A 27658-nucleotide genomic window follows, 5' to 3' on the forward strand; every position below is an offset into this window, starting at 1 on the left:
GGTTAAAGTCACTCTTTAACACTTAGTATGAGTGATCATTTTTGCTCAGTTCAAAATTTAATCTAGACATTTTACACTAGCTTTTGTAATCGGTTGGACTTGAGGTCAGCATCCTTGAGTTCAGTAGAAGCTGTCTTCCCCACTTTCACAGAAGCATGTGAGATTCATAGGTGGGTCTTGGGAGCAACAGGAGCTTAGGGATGGTGGGAGGAACCCAGGCTCCAGTTTTCACAGCTAGGATAGGGACCCCAGCCAAATGGAAGAGTAATACTGTCTTTGTGGCATGGGCTTTGCTGTCAAGGATGAGCTAGTCTGGTGTCTCAGCAACTACCCCTGTGTAAAAAGTGAATGCCACCTTACCCTTGGACTCACACAAATGAGAACCTGACATGTTATAACCATCAGCACATATCCCAGCATGGAAGCTACAGATAAGGCCAAGGCAGTTTTCTACATTGGCTTGGAAATAATTCTAGTTCATGTCACGGGGGAGATAAACTAATCCTCCAGGGTGACTTCAATCATCAGGGTCGTAAAAGAAGAACTCTTTGGTGTGAGTGGCAAGGAGGGAATAGGGAAAGATAATGCCAACAGTGTCCTCCTCCCGACAAAGTGCTTCGAGCACACTCTTGTCATAACCAACACCGTTTCATTAGAGAGACAAGCATTAGACATGATGGCAACACCTCCAGTCCAGGCACTCTCACCTGTTGGATAATATCATCACTGAAGAAGGAGATGGCAAGGATGTCTGCGTCACTGTGACAGATACCGATGACTGTTAGACTGATAACTGCCTAATCCGCTCTGTTATCTCCATCATACATACCTTTGCTCATTGCAGCCAAAAAGTTCTATTTTAACTTCATCATTCCATAGGACTTGTTTCCAAAATGCATCACGCTTGTTTAGATGTTCCTTTGCAAACTTCTGACACTGAATTTTGTGGTGAGGATGCAGGAAAGTTTGGAGAAAAAAAGGTGCAGAATTTCATGAAAAGAACACCTCTCCAACTGTTAAGCACGGGGGTGGATCGATCATGCTTTGGGCTTGTGTTGCAGCCAGTGGCACAGGGAACATTTCACTGGTAGAGGGAAGAATGAATTCAATTAAATACCAGCAAATTCTGGAAGCAAACATCACACCGTCTGTAAAAAAGCTGAAGATGAAATGAGGATGGCTTCTACAACAGGATAACAATCCTAAACACACCTCAGAATCCACAATGGACTACTTCAAGAGGCACAAGCTGAAAGTTTTGCCATGGCCTTCACAGTCCCCCGACCTAAACATCATCGAAAATCTGTGGATAGACCTCAAAAGAGCAGTGCATGCAAGACGGCCCAAGAATCTCACAGAACCAGAAGCCTTTTGCAGGGAAGAATAGGCGAAAATCCCCAAACAAGAATTGAAAGACTCTTAGCTGGCTGCAGAAAGCATTTACAAGCTGTGATACTTGCTAAAGGGGGTGTTACTAAGTACTGACCATGCAGGGTGCCCAAACTTTTGCTTCGGGCCCTTTTCCTTTTTTGTTATTTTGAAACTGTAAAAGATGGAAATAAAAAGGTAATCTTGCTTAAAATAATAAAGAAATGTGTCATCTTTAACTTTATGCCTTTTGGAAATCAGGTCATCTTTTACTCACTTAGCTATTCACAGTAACAGAAATTTTGACTGGGGTGCCCAAACTTTTGCATGCCACTGTATATGGATCTTTTTGATGTAATTAAAAACTGTTAACTCTGTCTATTGAGTGTGAATGTGGAGCATTTTTTCCCAACTTTTGTTGCTGACAAACATTTAACTCCATCTTACGGGATCATACTCTGATCTTAAATAACAGGTCACAACAGATCTAATCTCAGTGCAGAATGGTGTCAGGTAAAGCTGCATCATCACCTTATCACTTTTCATCATGTTTCTCACAGCAATGCTGCACCTCACCTTCACTGAACTTCACACTGGAATGGAACTAATTTACAGGACAAATGGTAAACTATTCAACATATGTCTCTGCTCTGGAACCAAGGTCACCCCAACTTCAACCTTTGGAGTACTGAGGCAGCACTTACATATGTGTGTGTTCGGAGCCCAACATCCAAGTCATCAACTCACTGACTGAAATAAATGAGAACACACCAAACATTGACAAAACTAAGGCCACTCCCAACTTACTGTCATTGTATAAGACTGCACCCAACAATAAAAATCTACAAGACTCTGTAAAACATAGACTACCTCCAATATCTCAGGGGCCACCTATGAATGAAGGCAGATGTCAGAGATAAAATTCACCATCATGTTCAGTGCACCATTGCAGACTCTGGCATTCTGAGAAGTGTTTTTGAAGATCACAACATAAATTGTAGCACAAAGCTAATGGTCTACTGTGCAGCAGTGATCCTTGTCCTCCTGAATGCTTCTGAGACATAGTCTACTTAGATTAGGTACCTCAAAGCAGTGGAAAGGTACCCCCAACACTGCTTCTGCAAAATCATCCATATCCACTGGCAGGATAAACAAACCAACACCTGCGCCCTCTCCTGGGCTAACATCACCAGCATTGATGCGATAATTACACTCAAGTCGGCTCTGATAGGCATTCTATACCATTTGCATGCCCAGCACCAGACTCCCAAAACAGATACTCTACTGAGTTCTTCAAGGTATAGAATATATAGAAAATAGAGATATAGATATAGAATATATAGAAAATAGAGGCTACACACACGTTTACTCATAATCTGTTCTGTGTCTAAGATGGCGCTGGCTCCTTCTTCTTCATCGAAGGGAAGAGAAAGCCTGCACATGGGAAGAGTCAGGTAACTCACGGGTGACTGAGCACGATGATCTAAGCGCAACCCTGTGTCTGGTAATAATGTCTGCACTGCAGAAATGACTAGGGCATATTGTGACTAGATTAGAAAAGCTGTGGCGAAGTACAAGCATATTGTGATTAGATTAGAAAACATCTGTGAATACAACTGTGGCAGAATGCAGTGGGTTGAGGAATGGGGGGTCTGTAATTAGATGTCACTGTGCAGCTGAAACTGACATGATTGATTATGCCAACTGGACTAGGAAGGGGCTATAAAAAGAGCTGTGAGGCTTTGTCCAGGGGCGATCAGTGACTAGCTCTCTGACCGTCACAGCCTTTGTTTGCAAATAAAGGTTTAACTTCTTGAAGAATCTTCTGCGTCTCCTGGTCATTCTCGAATCTCGGTAATCCACGACAAGGGCAAGAGATTACCAGGTGGACAGAGGAACAAAGAGGTGAAGGATTTCTCAAAACTTCAATGAGAAAGTCTGCACCACATGTGGGAATCCATGGCCTACAACCACTCAAAAGTGAAAAAGACCAAACACCTCCTGCCAACCTATGGCAAGGTCTGCAGGTCCTATTTTAGTCTCACCAATCACTTCAAAACCCACAGAACTGAAGTGAAATTAAGTCATCCTTAACCACAAATGACTGCCTGAGAAGAAGGAACTCAGATTTAGCAGGCTAAAGACCAGGACCAAGCCCAGGGATGTATATTTTATTGAGATCCAGGCTCACTTTTGCAAGTGCATTGATGTGAGCTGCTTGCACATAACACAAAATCAGCTCATTTGTCATTAGATAATTTTGCCATACACAGGGTTTCCTCTTTTCTTCAGAATCTAGTGTTGAGGATCCACAGGTACTTAGTAGCTAACAAACCCACTGAAGGTTCTCCTCTTTTCATTGACTGTGGAGTTGTCAACGTAAAGACTCATTGAAAATCTCTCCAGTGTTTTGCCAGGTGACAGGGCTGTTTGAGCCTGGGTTGCAGTGTGACACTTTGGAAAAGTAATTTATGCAAAATCATGTTGATGAGAAATTGCAATGCACAAGTACACCTCCAAAAATATTTTACTTAAAGTTCATATCCATCAACTCACTGATACTGTCATCATTATACCAAGTGGAAACTCAAACACACCGTAATGTAATTTAATTCCATTTTCAGTGACTGAAATGGGAAAGGGGTGATGGAAAGGAAATATAAAAATCGTGGCATTGCCTCAATTGTAGATTTGAACTTAATTCTTCCAAAATCTCCTTTCATTCCACTCCTTATTTGAGTAGAGAAAGAGAACAAAGCTCACTTTCCACTTAACTATGTTACTTGTTGTGTAGGAACAAGAGGAATTCAGCCCCTCAAAGCCTGTTACAACCTTCAATTAAATCATAGCTTATCTGTATCATAACTCTAACTACCTTGGTTCTGTAACCCAAAATGCTCCTAACCAACAAAAAGCATCTGAATTTTAGTTTTGGAAGTTTTTAAATTTCGAAAGCCAATGGTGAGAGGGCCACTGATCTTTTAGAAATAAATGATACTTTTAGAGAATTTTATTTTAAACTTTATGTTTCTAATTTTCCTAAAGATGATACTGTAAGGAATAATTTCTTTGATCAATTTAACGTTCCTATACTTTCTACTGATAACCGAAAACAGTTGGATCAATCTATTACATATGAGGAAATCACCGAGGTTGTACGATCTTTACACTCTGGAAAGACTCCGGGTCCTGATGTATTTCCTGAAGAATTTTATAAGGCCTTTTCCTCTTTGCTCATACCTCATTTATGTGCTGTTTTTCCGATTCTTTTAAATTGGGTAGATTACCACAATCTTTTTATGAAGCCTCTATTTCACTCATTCTTAAGAAAAATAAGAACCCAACAGAATGTGCTTCATACAGACCAATTTCGTTACTTAACGTGGATGTTAAAGTTTTATCTAAAGTTCTGGCTCCTAGATTGGAAAACATTTTACCTTCAATTATATCCGATGATCAGACTGGTTTTATTAAAAATCGATATTCTCATTTTAGTATTTGTCATTTATTGAATATTATCTATTCTATGGATATCTATAAATTCCGATATTTATCTATAAATGTGTATCTATAAATACACATTCCGATATTTATCTATAAATATCAGAATGTGTGAATCTCTAGATGCTGAGAAGGCCTTTGATCGGATTGAATGGAATTACTTATTTAAAACTTTAGAGAAATTTAACTTTGGGCCCGATTTTATCCAATGGATTAAATTACTTTATTTATCCCCTTCTGCTCGAGTTCTAACTTTCAAAACTCTAAATCTTTTAAACTTCAACGTGGAATCAGACAGGGTTGTCCTTTGAGCCCTTTGCTCTTTGATTTGGCTTTAGAACCTTTGGCTACTTCTTTTCGAGAATCTAGAGATATTAACCACAAAGTTTCATTATATGCTGATGATTTATTACTCTTTATATCTAATGTTGAAGCCTCGTTACCTCCTATGCTTTACTTTCTTGTTTTAGTCAGTTTTCAGGATACAAATTGAACTTAACACAAGCGCGAACTTTTCCCTTTGAATAACCTGGTACCACTTGATATTGACATTCTTTTTAAAATTGTAAGAAATCATTTTACCTATCTGGGGCTATCAATTACTAAAAACTATAAACATTTAAAGAAATTTTTCTCAACTTACTGTATTATGTGAAAAGGGTTTTATCAAGTTGGTCACCCCTCTCTATATCATTGACTGGTCAAATTAATTCTATTAAAATGAATATTTTACCTAAATTCATATATCTCTTTCAGGCTTTACCTGTTTTTATTCCTAAGTCTTTCTTTGACGCTCTTGATTCAATTATATCTTCCTACATATGGAATAACAAACATCCAAGACTAAATAAAGTTCACCTTCAGAAGGTTAAAAAGAACGGAGGTTTAGCCTTACCTAATTTTAGGTTATATTACTGGGCAGTCAATATATGAAATCTTACGTTTTGGTTACGTTACATTAATCAAGAGGCTTGTCCAGTATGGGTTTCTTCAGAAGTTAAGTCTGTTAAAAAATTTTCTATTATTTCTCTGCTTGGTCCTTCACTTCCTCTATCATTAAATAAACTAACTGATAATTTAGAAGTTAAACACGCTTTGAGGATTTGGTTACAATTCAGAAAATATTTTGGTTTATTGAGTTTTTCTTTGTCCAGTCCCATTTTTTCTAATTATTTTTTTAAACCTTCTATGAATGAAGTAATTTTTAAAGAGTTTTCAGGATCTGTTTGTTGGAGGGAATTTTTCTTCGTTTGAACAATTGTCAACCAAGTATAATTTACCAAAAACTCATTTTTTCTGATATTTACAAATTAGAGATTTTCTTCGATCTCAAGTACATTCTTTTCCTATGAGTCCTGATAAAAATTTGTTAGATGTAATTTTTAATTTGAACCCTTTTCACGATGGCTCAGTATCTAATATTTATGACAGGTTATTAGGAATGAGTCAGGTTCCACTAGATAAAATTAAAAATGCTTGGGAACAAGATTTGCAGATGTCAATTTCTGAGGAAACTTGCAATGAAATTTTTAAATTGGTTAATGCTTCGTCATTATGCGCCCGTCATCCTCTCCTTCAATTTAAAAAGTGGTCCATAAAGCGCACTTGACTAAAGACAAACTATCCCGTTTTCATCTGGATATATCTCCTTATTGTGACAAATGCAGTAACGGAGAGGCTTCTTTAATTCACATGCTCTGGACACGTCAGTCTTAAAAAATATTGGACAGAGGTGTTTCAAACTTTTTCTGTGCTTTTTAAGATAAATTTTCAACTTAATCCTTTGACTGCATTATTTGGGATTGTTGGAGTAAAAGATATAACTTTGAAGGCTTCTGATCTACACATTCTGGCTTTTATTTCTCTTATAGCCAGGAGGGCTGTGTTGCTTAAATGGACGGAAGTTACTCCGCCTACTCATGCTCAGTGGTTATGGGATGTTATGTCATACCTGAATCTAGAGAAGATCCGTTGTTCAATTCTTGAATCTAACTTAGACTTTCAAACCCTGTGGGGACCTTTTTCGAATTATTTTCAAAACCTTTGATTTGGTGACTAAAATACAGACATTGGTAGACATTGTTATGTTTCAAGGGTTTTTCCTTGTCTTTTTTTATCAAACAGCTTCAGTTTTTGGTAGTGGGTGTAGATTTTGTTTATAATAAAATTATTCCAATTTTTTTCTCTATTAATTATCACGTGATTATTAATTTAGAGTATCGTGATCTCAGCTATGATTTAACACAATGTATTCAGTAGTAATTTTTTATCCTCTTTTTTGATGCATGTACTCTGTATTTCTTTTCGTGGATTTAATAAAAATATTGTAAAAGAAATTCTCTTGAAAAGCAAATAAAAAACTGCAGATGCTGGAAATCTGAAAAAAGCAATTTTCATTCGAGACAAAATTCACTCTAATGGAGATAAAAACATTGCAAGCTCCTCACTATAAAGGGAATTGCCAAATTAATATTAGTCTGGTTACCTGCTGCTTGAGATAAACTGCTGAATCCCTTACAAAGTTTTAATGTTTTGATTTTATAGTCTAGCTACATTCCAAAGTAGTTACACTATCTTTGCAGTCTTCAATAGTTGTACTCATATTGAACCTTGATACAGAATGGTTTTGAAGAGGCAGAAATACTGCCTGCTCTTGCTCAGTCTCAGCAAGAAGAGTGTTGTCCAATTACAGGCACCACAGTTCAGGGAGGATGTGAAAGCTTAGGTGGCAATTAATAAAATGGTTCAAAGGATGAGGGGATTACTGTTACATGGAGAAAAATAACCTGGGTTTTCATAAGGAAAAAAAGCCAGGAGATATGATGGAATTGTTCAACATCATGAATGGTTCAAACAGAGTGCATGAACTCTACAACGGCTGATGGCACAGTTTTAAAATGATCAAGGAATGAACCAAAAGCAATGAGTAAAAACTTTGTGGATTAAATGGTTAGGAGTTGGGATGTTCTGCACAGGTGTGTAAACAGTTTCAAGGGAGAAATGAATATATACATTGAATAAATTACATAATGTGGAGAAAGTCTAGAAAACTGGATTGACTGCAATGAAGGGTTAGTGCAGGCTTGATGCTTTTGGGAGTCTATTCTAAAATGCGTGCAACAAAATGATCTTGCCTCACAAATGTTAATACATCTTCCATGCATCCTATGCTCCAGCTATTTTACTTGGAACACCATTTGCATTTCATTGGAGGATGCAATGTTGAAATTCAGATTTCATCTTTACCCCTTCAAATAGTAATCTGTATATGAAGGCTCAACTCACTTTGTACAAGATGTAAGACAACATTCTGGAACCTCTGAACAGTTGGTGCCTTTTGTATAAAATGATAATATTTTTCTATCTGAACATATAACAAGCAAATCATGCAGCAATTATGTTTATAAAGGTCGATTAATATTTGCTGTTAATTACAGACTATGCTGCTTAACAGATTATGTAAAGATTTGTCCCCCCACTAATATATATAAGTATTTCTATTGGTGTCAAATTTTGTTTGGTAAATCCCAATACATATGAAGTCTACCAGTGAAAATACAGAAAATTAATTTGTGGCTCTTCCTCAGTTTGATAAGTTAGCAACCCTAATTACTTTTCACTTTCTTCATAACTACCACATTGCTCTCAAGTTTCTTTAACAGGCAAATGTGGATGCTGAATGAGCTAGCTCTTTATCAAAAGTAACTCTGCTATTAAAATACTGAGTTTACTGTTGATGCAGGAGAAACTAAGAGAAGAAAGTAAGTATACTCCAGCTGGGTGGGGGAACCTCCAGATAAGAATCATATGCTTTTAAAAAAAATCACACAATGTGAAATCTGTCAACAAGAGTACAATTATTGTAATAACTGGGTGGCTTCACTCATATCTTGGCCTTTTTAGCATTCATTTTACTACTCACAGACAGATCAATACCAGATCAGTTTTTAAAAATATAAAAAAGCTGCATTTTTCTTTTGCCTTATTTTAATTATACCATCATTTGAACGAAACAATGAAAAACAAAATGATGTTAACCGACTTTATTAAAAACAGAAATAATGCAAAAATTCTTGAGTAAACAAAACTTTTACAAACATCAACTGCAAATGCCCTCCACAAGGTGGAAAAGAACATCATCGCCTTGGTCCACCTCGCCCTCTGCCACGGCCTCTTCCCCGGCCTCTGCCTCTTCCCCGCCCTCGGCCAGCAACTAAAGTTAAAACATAAGAGCCAAAGTTAGTTAAAAGAAAGAAGATTGTCATTATTATTTTCATACAAATGTAACACCAGGTTGAAATAAAGAGACAATGTAGAAGCACTGATCCACCAGCACATTTACAGTTGTACATTTGCACGAATCTGAGCAGAATTTATTACTGAAATAAAAGCACGTTGATGTCTTCCAGTTTCCAGTTATAAGAATGCACATTAATGCAGTGGTCGTTTCTACAGGATTCTGCATTATATGCTCAGGAAGTTATAGTAGTCACAAAAGCCAAACTTCATTTCATTTATGAAACAGTTGTATTGAATAATAAAGCCAATAATCATCACCCTCTAACCTGCTTACAATACACCAAGGGCTGACAACAAAGAGGCTGCCTACTCTCTTGACATCAGGACCGGGGCTGATGGTCCCCTCTGGTCCTTGGGGTGAATTTAACAATGAGTCAAACTTTTGTGTTTCCATCCTGGGAACATGGTTAACAGCAAACTGGGAACCAGAATATTTGGCAGTTTTTTTTTGGCAAGAAAACAGTGACGTTTACATTGTAAAAATAATTAGCAATATTCACAAACATTAAAATTGCAGTGTTTGAGATGGTATGTTTTTTAAAATCACACATTTTAAACAGCTAGCTTGATCTCCAGTGTGACAGCTGACTCCAACATGAAGTTTAATATAGTCATTGAAATTCAAGCATTTGCTCCAATGTCCAAGTACATCACACACCATTGTAAGACGAAGACATTAAAATAACATAACTATCCCTTGACAATCTACAAATGCTTAAAGCTTTGCTTTATTTTGGGAAGTGCAGGAGGAGGTAATCACTGTTAAAATTGTTCATGGAAGTCTAGGAATAAGATGAGTAATCATCATCCAACCTGCTTACAAGATCCAAACTTCTTTTCAGGATGGAGTTCTCTGCTCAAAAATTCCAATGAAAGAAAACCAGTAAAAATTTGAAGCAACTCATCACCAAAAGTCAACCCATTACCTGTAGTTAGTCGAGTGCACATAATTCAAATAACAACATGTTGTACATTGTTGTAGAGGTGTAATATGCCTACGTAGATGTCAGAAAGTATAACACGTTAAGCAGTGTAAACATATGAACCTGCAGATTGTATGTTCACACAGGCATCTGTCAGAAACGATTCAAATAATTGATCTGCACCCCCCCAACCAAAAATACTGTACACCACTGTTTTTAACCAAACCATAGAAAATCATTCCTTAGTGTTCTAGCATTATCATCTTCCCTACCAGTTACATATGTATATGCATTTGACAAAGGTCACCTAAGAATTGGCTTAAACTGACCAAGCTGATTCTAAGAACCAAAGAGGCAACAATTTATTGGTTTGGGCTGGACGAAGATCCAGATCCTGGCTGTAGGAGTTTGCTTACCAATATCATACTGTAATTGAAGAGCTGATCTGTTTACATCTAAACATTCCAGTTAATCACTTAGCCAATCCCATACCTGCTTCTCTCTTTTTTGACTTGACTTTAGGCTCAACATCCACTAAGAGTGTGTCCAATGGTAAGCTGTCTGGGAGAACAAAGTAACGAATGTTGTTTCCTCGAATACTAAGGGTCTCAAGCTGTACAGGTTCTCTGTTCTTCAATGTCATCTTCACTGCTTTCAGGTGAGTGTTCATACTGACATCCACTCCTAGAATTGAAGACAAATAGAAATCCATTGTGCATTTCAAAAAGGGTTTTCAAACATATTGGGCCAGTCCCCCAGTGTACTTCATACAACATGCTTCCTCCTCTGGGTTAAGTGGAGCTTCCTTAAAGTTGTACAAATTAAGATTGGTCTGGTCACCATACTTGCACTGAAAACATTTTTCTAGTTCTCAGCTGTTACGGATGTGTCATTGTCCAACTATAGAGGGAAGTAGGGATAGGTATCAATACCAAAGTAGTACTGCACTATTATGGGTACTGTCTTGCAGACGAGACATTAACATAAGGCCACAAATACTTAATCAACCATATATAACAGATTCTGTGGCACTATTCAAAGAACTAGGATGTTCTCTTCATATCCTGGCTGATGCCAATCCATCAAACACCATCGCAACACATTATTGGGTTATTTTATCTCATTGCTGTTTAACTTGACTGTTGTATTAAACTAAAAAAAAGACAACTGGAGCCATGCTGAGGAAACACGAGGAAGAGGAATGTTCTGAAACACCCTAAAAATACAACAGGCTGTTTATATATGCAATTTCTTTCTCTGAAGCAAGCTATCCATTAGCACCAGCATTAGCAGCAACAGACTAGAACCAACATCACATGAGAATGTTCAACAATGACACAAATGACTTCAAAACAATGTCCATGTTCACAAGCTGGTGGCTGGGCAATGGGCCCACCCTGTGCCTTGTGAGACATAACATTTAACAATTTAAAATACTCCATTTCTCTGTATAAATAGCATGAAGGCTTTTAACAGGCATGTTCATGAGATGATCACAACTTCCCCTCTCTCCATCCCACCTCACCAACTTCCCTCTCCCCATTCCAACTTTATCCTCCAGGACAAAGTTATTCAAACCCACTTTGTCATCCAACTTCCCTGTAACAAGTCTCACAAAACTATATCAGTGACTGAGTTTGGGTGTTCTTCCCCTATGACTCTTCATAATCACTGCCAAGTAAAACTGGAGAGAAGGAAAGCAGAAACGTTAATGCTGCCTGACCTGGTGAATATTTCTAGCATTTTTACATTTTTATTTCAATTTTTTTTTACAACATTCCATTGTTCATTCTAACTTTTTATTCTAAAATGTATTTAATGAACTCCCACCTGTGGGTTAAAAGCCTTCAAATGCTCATCCAAGTTTCTTAGTTTCTGTTACTTTACCTGTGATAGTTCCATGCACCTGCGTTCCATTCTTCAATTCAATGGTCACGGTCTCATGGCTCAACTTCATCAAAAATCTGCAAAGAAAAATTCCCAAATGAGCCAAATGTGAATAGTGCTGCTTTTCAAGGACACATCAACCAAGTTAATGCATTTTGTTCAAGAAGCTCCATTACAGTAATGTGTATTTTGTCTCTGTGAATCATGAATGAAACCTCAGTGCATAAGGAGTGTTTTCCTGGTTGCATGATCAGAAAATATAAAGTGTTTTGACATATTTTGTGAACTTTAATAAGATTTCAAATTCCAGCCTTTGCAATCCACAGCAAATCAAATTTTTTTTTTTAAATTTAGCTATTGTTGGCCCACCCACTTGAGAGATATCTTGCATGAATTTTATACAGTGCTCATGTATTCAATAACGTTATATACCTCAAAATGCAATGTCAAAACACAGTAATATTTAGGATTCATGAACATATATTAGAGTTGTTTAAAAACTGCATCCTTTATATTTCAAAGGATGAGGTATTTTATAAAATCTTACATATTAGATATATTTATAATATACATTATTTATAGAACATAGAACAGTACAGCACAGAACAGGCCCTTCAGCCCACAATGTTGTGCCAACATAGCTAATTCCTCTTACGTACAGAATGCTCATATCCCTCTATTTTCCTCTCATTCATGTGTCCATCCAAACCCCTCTTAAAAGCCCACAATGAATTTGTCTCCATCACCCTATCAGGCAATGCATTCCAGTCATCCATCCAAAAAAAAGTACCCCTCACGTCTCTTCTGAACCTACCCCCATCACCTTAAATGCATGCCCTCTGGTACTGGATTGCTCAATAATGAGAAAAAGGTATTGCTTGTCCACCCTATCTATGCCCCTCATAATTTTATACACTTCCAACAGATCACCCCTCAGCCTCCACCACTCCAGAGAAAAGAGAGCAAGTTTGTCCAGCCTCTCCTGATAGCACATGCCCTCTAATCCAGGCAGCATCCTAGTAAACCTCCTCTGCACCCTCTCTAAAGCCTCGACATCTTTCCTATAGTGAGGTGACCAGAATTGCACGCAATACTCTAAATGCAGCCTAACCAGAGTTCTATAGAGATGCATCATAACTTCTTGACTCCTATGCTCAATTAATGAAAGCAAGCATTCCATAAGCCTTCTTAACTGCCCTGTCTACCTGTGTAGCCACTTTCAATGAGCCATGGACTTGCACCCCAAGGTCTCTGTGCTCTTCAACACTGTTAAGGGTCTTGCCCTTAAAAGTGTGCTGTCTCTTGACATTAGTCCTACCAAAGTGCAACACCTCACATTTATCCAGGTTAAACTCCATCTGCCATTTCTCTGCCCACATCTGCAACTGATCTATATCACGCTGTATCCATCACCAGTCTTCTACACTATTCACAACTCCACCAATTTAGTATCACCTGCAAACTTACTAACCTACCCATCAACATACTCATCCAGGTCATTTATGTACATCACAAACAGCAGAGGTTCCAGTACAGATCCCTGCGGAACACTACTACTCACAGGCCTCCAGCCCGAATAAGTCCCTTCAACCACCACCCTTCAAAAATTCTTCACTGACTGTGAACGGCCTTGAAAGAAAAAGACAGGTTTGCATTTATGTAGAGCCTTTCACATCCCTTCCTCTTAGGAGATGTCTGATTAAATATCTTATTACATCAATGGACAACAGCATGTTTAGTGGAAGAGCATTTGGGAAACTGATCATAACATCAACTGTGATTAAGGCAAAGGACAATGTACAATCAAATGCGCAAATACACAACTAAAAAGAGGGCTAATTTTAGAAAGTGCCAAAGGAATATGGGTTAGTGGAAGAGAAACAAAGATTATTGGGTAAGACAATAATTGATAGGAAAATTAAAGGTACAGTGGCGGTGTGAAAAACAGACATAACTGGTGAACAATTGATCTTAAGGCCAAAGAGAAGTAGACAGTGGTTCCCAACAGTTAATAAGACAACCACATACTCTCTTTAATGTATATGAATGACCTAGACGTGGAAATGAAGAGTATAACTTCAAAGTCTGTACACATCACAAAACTCAAATGTAATAAACAACACTAGGGTAGTAAGTGACCCCAGGATGATTTAGCCAGATGAGCTGAAAAGGCAGAATACCAACTGATGAAAAGTAATACAGAAAAATAATACATGAGGGAAGACAAAATAACCAAAGTCACACAGTTTTAAAGAGGTTCAGGAACAAGGAATCTTGAGGGTCTTTTGACAATATTAGGACAATTTTAAACGATCACACAGGATGCTTGCAAAGAGAAGCAAATAATTATCTAGCCTTAGCTCAGGTAATGCATGACCATTCTGGTCAGTACATTTTAGGAAGGCCTGTCAAAATACTGAAGCAGGAATAGATTCAGATTTACTAACATGGCACCAAATAGATGTGGAAATCATTTCCACTGATAACAGTGCCAAATAATCATGGGATACTTGGCCACAAATTTCAAAAGAGAGATTTTCTTTTTACATAAGTTATGATGATCTTGAATACACTGCCTGAATAAGTCGTGGAAGACAGAATAGTAACTTTTGACAGATAGCATATGCAGAGCCAAGAGAAAAAGTGATTGGTGGCAAAAGTCAAAGGTATGAAGGACCAAATGGTGCACAAGATGATGAGAGGCATAGAGTGGACAGAGACTTTTTCCCAGGGCGACAATGGCTAACACAAGAGGCATGATTTTAAGGTGACTGGAAAAAGATATAAGGGGGATGTCAGGGGTAAGTTTTTTTTTTAAACACAGAGAGTGGTGGGTGCGTGGAACGCACCAGCAGAGGTTGTGGGGGCAGATACATTCAGGACATTTAAGAGACCCTTAGATAGCCACATGAATGATAGAAAAATGGAGGGCTATGTGGGAGACAAGTGTTAGATAGATCTTAGAGCAGGATAAAATGTTGGCACAACATTATGGACCAAAGGGCCTGCACTGTGCTCTTATGTTCTGTGTTCTAAATGGCATCTGTCAATTCTGTGGATCAGGAAAAACACCAATTCTGCAAAACTAGGAGGGCCTTGGGAATAAGACCCAAATGCAAAAATTGCATCTAGAAACACATATTGTCAATAAAGAAAGTTATTTCACCAAGTATAGCATTGAGAGCAAAGAATTTTTTTCAGCTAGACACCAATGGCCTCACTTACATAACCAGAATATAATAGCAAAGAACTGGCAGCAAATCTAAACCTAGATAATTTATAGAAAAGTTCCAATGGATTGATAAATATATTTAACCAATGAAGCAGTATATAGCCTTCACATCTTAAAGCTATTCCATTCCCCCAAACAGCTCTTGCATCCAGAGATTCAGAAGTCTGTCACAAGATCCAATATTAACACAATGGTACTGGATGAAGATATCTGCTCCTTAGAGTGCAGCACCTTTATTTGAGAAAACCATACCAAGATGTTTTGCAGGAGCCCTTGTCTCAAGTGGAAGATTTTAAGATGAGATGTTAAGATGCTACATCTTATCACATCTGATAAAACTCAACACTATGGAGAAACTATGTTTAGAGTCATAGAGAGATGCACAAACTCCAGTCCACCAAGCCCACACCAACCATTTATGCTAATGCTACATTAATCCCTTTTTTTCTATTCCCTCCACATTCCCATCAAGTTCCCCCCCACCTCCCCCCCCTCCAGATTCTACCAGTCACCTACACGCTAGTGGTAATTTAGAGTGGGCAATTAACCTATCAACTCGCACAATTTGGGATGTGGGAGAAACTGGAGCATCCAGAAAAACCTGTGCACTGACAGGAAGAACACACAAACAGCACCAGAGATAGTGACTGAATCTGGGTCTCTGGAGCTGCACCACTGTACTGCCCTAGTATCACCTATTTCACCAGTAACTGAACAAACACAGTTTCTCCCATACATCACCTTTTTTAGCAGCAATTTCTAACTGTACTAAAATGCATTCAACATTCAAACCTAAATAGGTAGGCCAGCAACTGGTGCATTAATGCGCTGCTTCATGAGATAACATCCATCTATGATGCTTTCATTTGAATGAAATGATCTGGTCTGCTGTTTTCATTAGCTTAAAAGTTGTCAAAGCATATTCTGAAGTGCAGGGGAATTATCCCAGGTGTCCTTGTTAATAATATTCCATGAATCAACATCACTAATGCAATTAATATGGTCATTATCCCATTGTTGTTTGAGAGATGTAGCAGTGAGGGTACGTCAAAGGGATTATCAAAATTCAAGTCTCTCCTTCCTCCTGATCTCCTTTAAGATGCTCCTTAAAACCTTTTCCTTTAAGATACATCTAGCAGGGTGGAGAAAGGAGAAACAACAGACATCGTTTATTTGGATTTTCAAAAGACGTTCAATAAGGAATCTCATAAAAGGTTACAGAACGAAAGCTCATGGTATTGGATCAGTCTTAGACTACAATCTATACTGATGGTTTAGATAATCTGACCAAGTGCATTGTTGTAAATTTTGCAGATGATAGTTGGGAAAGCAGGTTGTGAGGATTACTTTGATCAGCAAAATGAATGGACATAAAGTTGGCAGATGAAGTACCGATGGGGAAATGTGAGGTTATTCTTTTTAATAAGGGAATTAGAAAAGCAGAATGTTCCCTAAATGGATCGAGATTACAGAAAGCTACTGCATGGAAGATCTCAGTGTCTTATTACATGAAACAGAAAGTGAGCTTGCAGGTACTTCAGGTCGTTTATTACAAGGAGAACTGTTCAGGGAATTACCAAGGCAACATCAAGTACAAGCATGGTTTCATTTGAGGAGAGAAATACTTGCACTGGAGGCAGTTGAGAGAAAACCAAATTACTGAATGTGCCCAAAGCTGAGCTGGACGTATTTCTGATCTACAAGGGAGTCAAAGGTGACAGGAACCGGACAGGAAAGTGGTGCCGAGGCCACAATACCAGATCAGCCTCGATCTTACCGAACGATGGAACAGGCTCGCACGGCCCACTCCGGTTCCTTCCGACCAAATCTGCGGCCCCCAGGCCCAGCATCGCATGATGCGGCTCGATGCCGAGCTTGCGTTGAGGACGCTCCTGTGAAGCGCCCCCGGGATACCGGTTTGGCTCCGTTCATGGCGCTGCCTACATGTTGAATGGGGGCTCCGGTAGGCGGGTACAGCCGAACGGCTTTCGGGCTTCCGCCCAGAGCAGGGACATTAGTCAGGGCTGCGTGAAACGTGGGGGACGCCTCCCTCCCCTCACCCCGGCCTGCCGGAGGTCCCCGCCGGCCCGGCCCCGGCCCTCGGCTTCCACCGCGTGTGACCCAGGCCTCAGGCCTGCGACCGGCCGCAGTGGCGACGGTCCCGATCTCTCGCTCAACCCACCCACCAGCCCCCCACCGCTCAAGTTTCGCCCTCCGTCCGGGGACACGCCTCCGCTTGGGCCGCTGATCCCCGAGTTGGCGCCGCCCAGCTTACCGAACCAACTTCATGGTCGCGGCGGTCGAAAACGGCGCAGCCCGCCTCAACACAGGACATGCGCGGTTGCCGGCAGAGCGCCGGCAGCACAGAGCATGCGCGCGGTTGCCGGCAGTAGCCGTGCGGAACAATAGAGTGTAGGCAGTACTTAGGGAGTCAGGTAGCGTCTGTGGAGGAAACACAGTGAACGTTTCATCAAAACTGGGAGAAAACGGGCTTGTTTTAAATTGACAACTGAAAGGAATAAAGAAAACGTCCGTGTGATCAAGGACGAATGGCACAACACACGTTCTCCCTGACCTGCTCAGTATTTCTGGCGTTTTCTGCTTTTGTTTCACATTTCCAACATCTGCAGTGTTTGTTTCCCAATTGAAATAATTCGGGAAGGAAAGTTCCCAAAGAGAGTTGGTTCAAGCCATTACGTTCTACTTTGAAATGTCTCCCAGATCTTTTGAAATCTAAATAAAGGGACATAAAAAAAATACTCACCAGCAGTATCCCATGAAGTGGCTATGATTACATTACAATATAATGTTAACATAACAATTATCAACAGCTCTAACATAGTTGTTTAGGTAATCAATTAATTTAAAAAGTTAATTGTAATTGATCATGTTTAAAACTTATGAGTTAATTGTGGTTCTCAGCAGTCCCTCTCCATTATGAGACCACTGTGCATCCCACAGACTCTTCCACACTTGGGGTAGACAGTGCTTCATAGGCCAAGAGCATGGGTAATAATGGGAGGTGGTACACTCCATCTGTCACCTACAATGAACTTGTGTGCACCCAAAGAGACTTGATGTTTTTAGAGCCTTCTGGGCACTCCCTTTCCATTCTGAGCAGTAATAGGGCAGGGACCCTTGTGAGGATGTTTCATTTCTTTATGGAATCTTTGAGAAAATCCTTTAAGTGTTTCCTCTATCCACCTGGTAACCTTTTGCCATGGCTGCGTGTGGGATAGAATGGCGTTTTGGGAGTCTGGTTTTGATCAGGTGAACGATGTGGCCTGCCCATCAAAGCCAATACTTAGGGCCTGGTGCAAAGGCTGCTGGCCTGGGAGAGGACACTGACATTGGTTTGCTTATCTTGCCAGTGAATATGGAGGATTTTACAGAACCACAATTGGATTGGTGGCACTTCTCCAGTACCTTTAGGTAGAACTTTCCACCTAGCCTTTGGGGAGTTTGTTGCAGCTGAGATCAAGTATTGCAGCAAGGAAGATTAAGGTTTTGTGCAACGGCACAGCCTTACTCAAATTTAGTCTGCACTAGGACTAGGACAGTGGTGAATTAATTGACAGTTTAATCAAAGAGACAAGTAAAATGCCACACGGTAACACTCAAACCCAGCACTGGTGCCAGTTAAGACTATATCATTGTCCAAGTGAGAAACTGCAAGGATGTCTGCATAGCCCATACATGACAAGAGGTGATGGCTACTGGACAGACCACTGCCTAATTTGCTCTGTCTCCATCAACCTGGGCCTAAGTCAGTGGTGAGAACAGAAATGCTACCACAGAAAAATCAATGCAGGACTCAAAGATGCTGCAAAGAAAGTTCTAATCATGTAATGCCTCATGAATCCCAACAGTCAGGAACTGCAGGTTACCTGATCTGCACCAAAATTGATCACTATTAGCACTGTGAAGAGACTACAGGCAGTCCCCAGGTTATGACAAAGTTCCCATCTTGCAAACTGTCTGTAACCCGAACTATTCATAAGTCGGAAATGAACAAGAACACTATGTGGGAGAGGATCACGTAACCAGCTGTGACAGGAGAGGGAGCAGGCACAGGAAGAGCAGTCGCCAGCTGGCCTCACTGACTCGGTGAGCGAGCGAGTCTGCTCAGCATTTCCAGTTCCGCTCGACCCAGCCCCCGATTGTTGCAGCTCAGGGGAGGGGGGAGTGAAGACAGAAGGCACATGGAAATGTCCTGTTCCCACCTGGCAGAAGATGCCTGCAGCCCCGCAGCAGCCATCAAATCCGTCCTCACCCATCCTGCCAGTTTCCCAAATTACAGGGTGTCCATAAGTCGGCTGTTCATAAGCCGGGAAGGACCTGCAAGTTGATTTACCAGAAAATACCTGCACTGATTTAATGGGAATAACACCCCCAACCCCCAGGAAAAATCTGGAGCTGATAAACATAAACACAAGATGTGTTTGGGCTGGAAGCCTCATTGCACCTCAAGAGGAAAAATATTCTATAGGAACCTGAAGGTTGATGTTCAACAACACATGACTTAAAGATGGTGGGCGGAAAAGGCATAGCAGGTCCAACAAGCCAACAACTACAACATGCATGTGTTACGTACCAGCAACAATAGAAACACAACGAGCCACGTATAAGTGTTAGAAACTATTTTATTAATAACTACTTGTAATAATAAAAGTAAAACCATTAGATATTAAACATTAACCCCAAAACTAAACTCAAAGTGTGCGTGTGTCAAATTCCCAAACCCCAAGTCTAGGAATAGTTCTCAAAGTTCAGTTCAGCAAGTCATAAGGTGAAACGTGAGCAAAGTCTTTTGCAAAACCACTGTTGACTTAAGAGAATATTTAAAGAGAATGTAGAGAGAAATTACGAAATCCACATGTTCCACGATAAAACCCATACGACACCTCAATCTCCGATGATCTCCACAGCTTTGTTCCAAAGTATCTGCCACCCCGAAGGCATTCGATATGTGGCTGCCCACAGAAACACCTGTTTTCCAGTACAGGTTAATGACAAAGTGGACTCCACTTGATTGCTCCAAAAATCCATACATGGATTGTAGTGACAGACACAGCTGTTGTTCTTCATCCATCGATACAGAGACCAGCAGTCAGTGTCTCTCTCTATCTCTCTTTGACTCTCTGAGCAAAACAGCCAGCACACTGTTATAGACTTGCCGTCTTGGAGATAACACACACACGCGCACACACTACTACTCTACTGTCCAGGTGCCTTAAAGGGACATTCACCAAATAGCAACCTGGCTCATAACACATGGATTCTGCATGTTGTCAAGACCACAATGGCCCACATACTTAAAGACTCACATCCAAGAACAGAAGAGAGTGCATCAAGGACACCAAGGCAGTCAGTAGCCATTGTAAGGAGCATTTCAAAAATCTCCTTAACCAAGACTGTCTTTGGCATGAGTGTCCTCGACCCCATTCCATAGCATGTTAAAATTACAATCTTCCTGTCCCACAAGAAGTTTAAAAAGCAATTCAATCGATGAAAATCACCAGTCCTCTGGAGCAGATAATGTCACACCTTAAGTACTATAACAGTGTGAAGAGGTACTTCATGAGCTCATCAGGGAGAAGGAGGACATGCTGGAGGATCTCAGGGACACCATTATCATGTCCAAGTTGAAAAGATAAGTCTGATTGTCACAGTGAAGTTTATTGCAAAAATCCTCCTCAGCCATCTCCTCCAAGTAGGCAAAAGGACTCCACCCATAGTCTCACTTCAGATTCTCTTCATCAAGGGCACAATAGACATAATTTGCATCATAGAACTAATCTAAGTGCAGGGAGAAATATCAATCACCGTACATTCTTTTCTTTGACCTTACAAAAGTCTACAACTCATCAATGGTGAAAGATTATGAAGGATCCTTCCTAAATTTGGCTAAGAATTCCTAAAAATTTCCTAAAGTTTATCACCATCCTCCATTTGCTCCATTATGACAAGTAAATTGTGATCCTCTGAGTTATATTGCCATCAAGCCACCTCTCCTGTATTAGACAAGGTAAATAGATGGAAGCTGCTCCCAACAGCAGATAATTTAAGGGTAGGACACAGATTTAAAATTTTGGACAAAAGATACATGGGTGTGGTGATTTATTTTTAAACACAGTCACTGCCTGAAAGAGTGGTGGAAGCGAAGTCAGTGGCTTCAAAAGGAAATTGGATAGACGCTTGGGAAAGAGTGACTTGCAGCACAATGAGAAAAGAGGAGGAAATGCAAGTGGCAGGATTGCTCTAAAGAACCACCGGCAAAACTCAATGAGATGAATGGCTGCGTCTCCTCCTGTACCAAAACAGTCCTGATTCCAGCTTCCTCAAATCAATTTCCATTAACACCTAATCACTCAACTTCTCTTTACCTTCCTCTTTGAAAACTACTGCCCCTTCGTCCAACCTAGCTCTCCCCTTTGAAACTCATATGCTGTCATCTCCCAAATCCACGTCCATCTTTCACAGAATGCATGTTCAAAACCTTACCATCAATATCACAAAACTGAAATAATTTTTTTCTAATCAAAACGTTGCCTACTTACACACTCTGTTTCACTGATGAACTATACAGGATCATCCTTTGCAACCTGTATCTTTTCAGTTGAATGACACCTTCCATCTCCAGCACCTCTCCCATGTCATCCAGTTGGGTGGGACTCCATTCATTAGGTTCTGTTCCTTTTAATTGTTGCCAGAGATTGATTAGCAATAGCTTCATTTCTTATTCCCATATTTTAGTGAACAGAATGCTGGTGATTGGGATAGAAGGTTAAGGGTTAGTGGGATGCAAGGCAAAACTATTTTCACGCAGAGCAGTTAACATTTTCAATTAACAGCCTATACAATGATGGAAACAAAACTAGTACCTTCAACATGATAGGCACATGGAAGAGAATAAGTTGCAGGGTTATGAGGAAAGAGTGGGAACATATGGTGCCAAATTGGATCCTAATGATAATTTCAGCACGCTCTTCCAAATTGTTGGGATTTTTTTCAAAACAGTACTTGCAATGTTTATGGAGTGAAGGATAGTTACAAATGATGATGTTTAATGCCATTATAATAGAATTGTTTCAGCACAGACCATTCAGCCCAATAATTCTGTGTTAGCTCTTTGTAGAGGAATCCATTCTCTCCCAATACCCCCACGCTTCTAACAGCATGCAAATGATTTTTTCTGTCCATTTACAATTCCCTTTTGCAAGCCGATTGTATTGCCAAAATTCTTACAATAATGCAAACTGCAGATCATAAACACTTACTGCAAAAGAATGTTTTTTCTTACATCTCCCTGTACCTTTTGACTGTCACAATAGTTATCCTCTGATCTTTGAAACATATGTCAATTGGGACATCTTCCATTTACCCCATCTAATCCCAGTTTGCTCTTGTACACCTCTGTCAAATCTCCTCTCAACCTTCTTTCTTACAAGGAAAACACCACTTTTCCAATCTAATCCTGTCACTGAAATCCCTCATTGCTTGCGCCATTTTAGTAATTTTATTTGCACCTTTTCTCGCATCTTTCCATCCACCCTTAAATGTTTTGACCAGATTGGTGACTGGTGACCAGAAATTTACTAGTGGTGTTCCCAAGGGGTCGGTGGTGTCATCTATATTTGGATGAGAATGTAAAGCCATGATTATTAAGTTTGTAGATGGCATTAAAATAGGTGGTGCCATAGACAGTGAAGATGGCTCGGAGGATTTACAGAGGGCTCTTGATCAGAGGGTATGTAAGCTGAGGAATGGCAAATGGAGTTTAATTCAGATAAGTTCAGTTTGGGAAGAGAAATGAGGGAAGAGCTTTCACTGTGAATGGTTGGGCCCCGGGGAGTGTTGTAGGACAAAGGGACTAAGGAGGACAAGTACATTGTTCCCTAACAGGGTGGTCTTCATCATTCATCAAGGCACGCTGGCCTTCATCATTCAGGGCATTGAGTATAGAAGTTGGGATGTTATGTTGCAGTTCTGCTAGAGATTGGTGAGGCCACATTTGGAACAGTGTGTTCAGTTTTGGTTACCCTGTTATAGGAAAGATGCCAATAGGTTGGAAAGAATGCAGAGGAGATTTACAAGGATGTTGCCAGGACTCGAGGACTGAGTAATGGAGAGAGGTTGAGTAGGTTGGAACGTCATTGGACCACAGGAGAATGAGGGGTGATCTTATAGAGGTATACAAGATCATGAGGAGCATAGATAAGGTCAATGCGCAGTCTTTTTCCCAGGGTTGGGGAATCAAGAACTAGAGGGCACAGGTTTAAGGCGAGAGGGGAGAGATCTAATAGGAACCTGAGGAGCACCTTTTTCATGCAGAGGGTGGTCAGTATATGTAATGAGTTGCCAGAGGAAGTGGTTGAGGCAGGTGCATTAACTATGTTTAAAAGGCACTTGGACAGGTACATGGATAAGAAAGGATTAGAGGGATATGGGCCACATGCAGGCAAGTGGGACTAGCTTAGATGGGAATCTTAAGCAACAATGTGCTGGAGGAACTCAGTGGGTCATACAGCATCTGTGGAAGGGCAGTGTCAATGTTTTGGGTCGAAACCCTGCATCAGTCCTGACCTGCTGAGTTCCTCCAGCACATTGCTTGTTACTCCAGATTCCAACATCTGCAGTCTTGTCTCCTTAGATGGGAATCTTGGTGGGCATGGACCAGTTGGGCCAAAGGGCCTGTTTCCAAACAGTACAACTCTAATTAGATTCAATACTCCGATTATGGGCTAACCAGAGATCCAAAAATCTCCAACAAATTGTCCCCATTTGTGTATTCTAAGCCTTTAAGAAATCCTGGATGACACATGCCCCATCTCTCTCTATCTTTCACGCCACTTTCAAATATTTATGCACACATACAGCCAGCTCCCAGGCCCTCTGTAATTCACAGGTTCCACTGTACAAGCACATCGAGCCAAGTTGAGCTCAGATATATATTAATGATAAACCTGAAAAAGATATAATGAAAATCTTAACTCTTATTTAGTCTTTATTCATTACTCTGAAAGGAACACAAACATAACACAGAGTGGAGAAGCAACGGAATGGAAAATGATTAGAAAACTAAGTAGAGTTACACTTATATAAATAGCAATATACCATCCCTGCTCACCCATAAAACTACAAGGGGACAGGGTGAGTTATGTGAATGATTGACCCAATTTCTTACACCAATTTGATAATTCAGTTCTTAAAAGTCAATACCTGCTTTCAACTTGCAAAATACACTGACTGAATCATCATCTACCTCAATGATTGCACAACAATTTGAAGGCGTTTTGCAGATTGGCTGTTCCACTGCAGCTTCAGATGTGTTTTGTACATCTACAATAAAGATGCACAGTAAAAATAGTTCTTAGCTTTAACAGTTCACACATGTATTTAAGAGTGTTAAAAATGACATGAACAGAAACTAGGCACTGTCTGAGGGGGAAAGGTGAATCTGACTGCATTATTTTTCTGATAGCAGTGGCAACATAAACCATTTCATTATGAATAATTCATCAGTTTCTTAAATATTTAAATATTATTGTCGTTCATTAAGTAGGAAGTGATAAAGTAAATGCATATAAAGGGTTTCTTCTACCTAGCTAAATTTTCTTTTTCATTGGAGAGCAGATTCAAACATTCAACTATGATGCAAGTATATTGCAATTAAGGAAAAGAAAACAGCAATAACAGACAACTAAAGATACAGTTGATTCTGTAACATAATATAAATTCCATAGTCATCTAAAGTTTGCTGTACAACTTTGCATATAAATTACAGCCCCTTGGATAAAAGTCACTTGTTGCAGATAGATATTTGCTCAATGTTGGGAAGCAGCAGCTTTGAACTGATCAAAAGGAAGTTATTCGCCAAGGTGATATCCAAACTTTATACAAAACATTGAATTAATCGACTTCAAGTCTGGAAGCAACAACTTATTTCTGCAGATATGTTATTGCTCCACTATTGGTTCATGATATATGCAAACAAGCTGTATGGAAGAAAGAAAAGAGATCAGAGGGTCATTGCATTTGAACTTATACCCTGTATGAAACACCAGAGCTGCTTTTTTTGTTTAGATGCCAGGGCAGGAAGATCACAATTACTGGAATTTTTTAGTGTGGTTTCTGATAATTGTTCAGAATGCCAAAAGGAAGAATAAGTTTATAACAGTTAAGGCTGAATGATCCGACTCGACTGCAGATCGTGACCATTGGTTCCAGTCAATCGTTTTATTTAAAATCCACCATGCAGGGCCTGGTGCGTGGAAAGCAGGTCAGAAGATCCTCCACATTTGCACAGAATCTTGACGGCTAAGCTGCTTTCCACAGGTACACATTCAGTCCATCTTCTCTTTCTGAACCAGCTTCGGTGCATCGACAAACTCTTTGCCATTGAAGAGGATGATAGCAGCAGTCCCAAAGCTAGCACTTCCCCAGAAGAGCACGTAAGCCAAGGTCTCTGTCCAGGTGTCACCTAACATCAGGTTCGAAGAGTAAAATTACAAGTGTCAAGCTGTGATAATTGAAACAGCAGCAACAGGTTCTAGTAGTGACTAGAAAGTAATCAAGGATGTTTAATATTAAATTTTCAATTGTACAGCTGTTTATTTAAATATCCAATAGTACCTTGACAATGGAAATCCAAGGCAAAATTGGAAGTATGCAAGGTGGCGCCGAAGTATGGTGACTCATTGCAAGCTACTCTCTGCAGATCTACTCATTACTTATAAGTATTAATGTCATTAAACTGCAAGGTCCAGCAAGTGGCTATTTTCTACCTGTAACATGCATAATTACTGCACTATCCTTCCACATCAATTAGATATTGGAATGGCATTACACTGATGAAACCATAACTGATGAAGCAGCTAACCATATAATCTTGTCAACAACCTGAAACCTTAGCTGTTTCTTTTTTGGCATGTGCTGTCTGTCCTGTTGAATCTTTCCTGCATTTTCTACATTATTTCAGACTTCCAGAATCCATACTATTTTAGATATGCACCTAAGTGAATTTTAATTGAAGCTGAATCCCAAAATACAGGAAAAGTTGTATCTTTGACAATGGTTATTTGTTCTAATTCAATATTTGCTTACCTGCCATAAGTAGGCAGATGATGCACATCGAGAAAGCCACAATCATGATTATAGGCAGCTGTAATAGAACATACAGAAATAACATTTAATGTAGGAAATTGTTTCAGGCGTATTTTTCTTTGAACACTAATACTAAATATACAGTGAGCTGGAGCATAACTTCTCTAGTTGGCAGTTCCCCAGAGAACTACTAGCTTTATAATACTTGCTCTTCAGCTTTCCCCAACTTCTGTGTATGAAATATGGAAGTTGAAGATGAGCTGGAGGTCAGATGCCAGCACTTTCAACCTCTCATTCCATTGCTGGACTCAACACACAGCAGAATACAGAGGTTGGATGCACTTTGCATCTGGCTCCTCAGCTTTACATCTGGGGTAGCTGGGAAGGGGCGTGAGACTCCATTCGTTTGTAAGGGGCTCCTGACACAGCTCAATTGCAAGAAGCGGTTTACTCATTTTACTCTGCCTTGATGTTTTTAATTTATAGCACTTTTAAGATGTTTTAAAACAAAAGTTATTAAACAATGCAATTAAGTCTATTTAGATAGTTTTTAAGTGTCCTAGAATGTCAGAGACATTTAAAATAGTTCAGCAGTAATTGACAGTAGCGCACTTTCAAAAGCTGATCAGGTTGTTCTGGAAATTAGACCGCAAGGTCTACAATCTAAGGCCTGGCTGCCACTGGAGGCCCAATCCTCTCTGCAGGACAACTTTCAGGTATGTGAGGTCACCTGGCCATTCACAGCTGGAAAATGATAGTGTGCACAGACAGGCAAATTTGGCTAGTGGGTTGGATCCAGAGCATGATATGCAAGATAGTCTCTGGTTAATCCAGCACGATATACAAGATAGTCTCCGGTTAATGCATAAAATATGATCATTTCAGTAGACTGCTTTTTCAGATGGGCATTTGAAGGGCACTGGATCTTGCTGAGTACTAAGAAGTAAACTAACATTTATACTGAGTCTTTCATGTTCCTTTCAGAATGTCTGAGAACACTTTACAGACACTATTGTAATGCAGGAAAATTAGCAGCTAATTTGCACACAAATTCCCACAATCAGCAATGTGACAAGGAACAAATATTTTTTTCTTAGTACTGTTGAGCAAGAGATGAATATTGGCCTGGACACCAGATTAAAAACTCTCCTGATCTTTTTCAGGATCTTCTTCATGTGATCTTTTGCATCCGAGCGCACAAACAGGTCTCAATTTGGCATTTCACTTTAAAGGTGGCACCTTAAGTATAGCACACAGTATTGCATTGTACTAAAGTCTCTAGAGTAGGACTTGAACCCACAACCACCTGATGATACAAAGTATTTGCGTCCCCAAAATACAT

The 27658-nt window shown here is 39.8% G+C and overlaps 2 protein-coding genes across 3 annotated transcripts in view; both read right to left on the bottom strand.

The window, feature by feature from the left end:
• Nucleotides 1-8897: 8897 nt before the first annotated feature.
• snrpd1 (small nuclear ribonucleoprotein D1 polypeptide) lies at nucleotides 8898-17576 on the bottom strand. Its single transcript, XM_052016574.1, has 4 exons — nucleotides 17486-17576; nucleotides 11979-12055; nucleotides 10584-10775; nucleotides 8898-9082 (listed from the first exon to the last, which is right to left on the bottom strand). The coding sequence occupies exons 1-4, from the start codon at nucleotides 17497-17499 to the stop codon at nucleotides 9006-9008; spliced, it is 360 nt and encodes a 119-aa protein (XP_051872534.1). The 5' UTR covers nucleotides 17500-17576; the 3' UTR covers nucleotides 8898-9005.
• Nucleotides 17577-24199: 6623 nt separating this feature from the next.
• The window catches only part of LOC127570260 (phosphatidylinositol-3-phosphatase SAC1-like), a 40178-nt gene continuing 36719 nt past the window's right edge, over nucleotides 24200-27658 (bottom strand). For both annotated transcript variants that reach the window (XM_052015610.1, XM_052015608.1), the window contains 2 exons: nucleotides 26317-26374; nucleotides 24200-25693 (listed from right to left, as the gene is read on the bottom strand). In XM_052015610.1, coding sequence (XP_051871570.1) covers nucleotides 25557-25693; nucleotides 26317-26374 — 195 coding nt within the window. In that variant the 3' untranslated portion in view covers nucleotides 24200-25556. The remainder of the gene's footprint in view (nucleotides 25694-26316; nucleotides 26375-27658) is intronic.

This window comes from Pristis pectinata, chromosome 5 (genome assembly GCF_009764475.1).
Source record: "Pristis pectinata isolate sPriPec2 chromosome 5, sPriPec2.1.pri, whole genome shotgun sequence".
Lineage (NCBI taxonomy): Eukaryota > Metazoa > Chordata > Chondrichthyes > Rhinopristiformes > Pristidae > Pristis > Pristis pectinata.

Excerpts from the sequence above, each read along its gene's own strand:
- snrpd1 (XM_052016574.1), bottom strand. Across the intron at positions 10,776-11,978 it reads GGTGCATGGAACTATCACAG|GAGTGGATGTCAGTATGAAC; the intron begins GTAAAGTAACAG and ends CTTCAATTCTAG. Across the intron at positions 9,083-10,583 it reads GTCAAAAAAGAGAGAAGCAG|TTGCTGGCCGAGGGCGGGGA; the intron begins GTATGGGATTGG and ends TTTTAACTTTAG.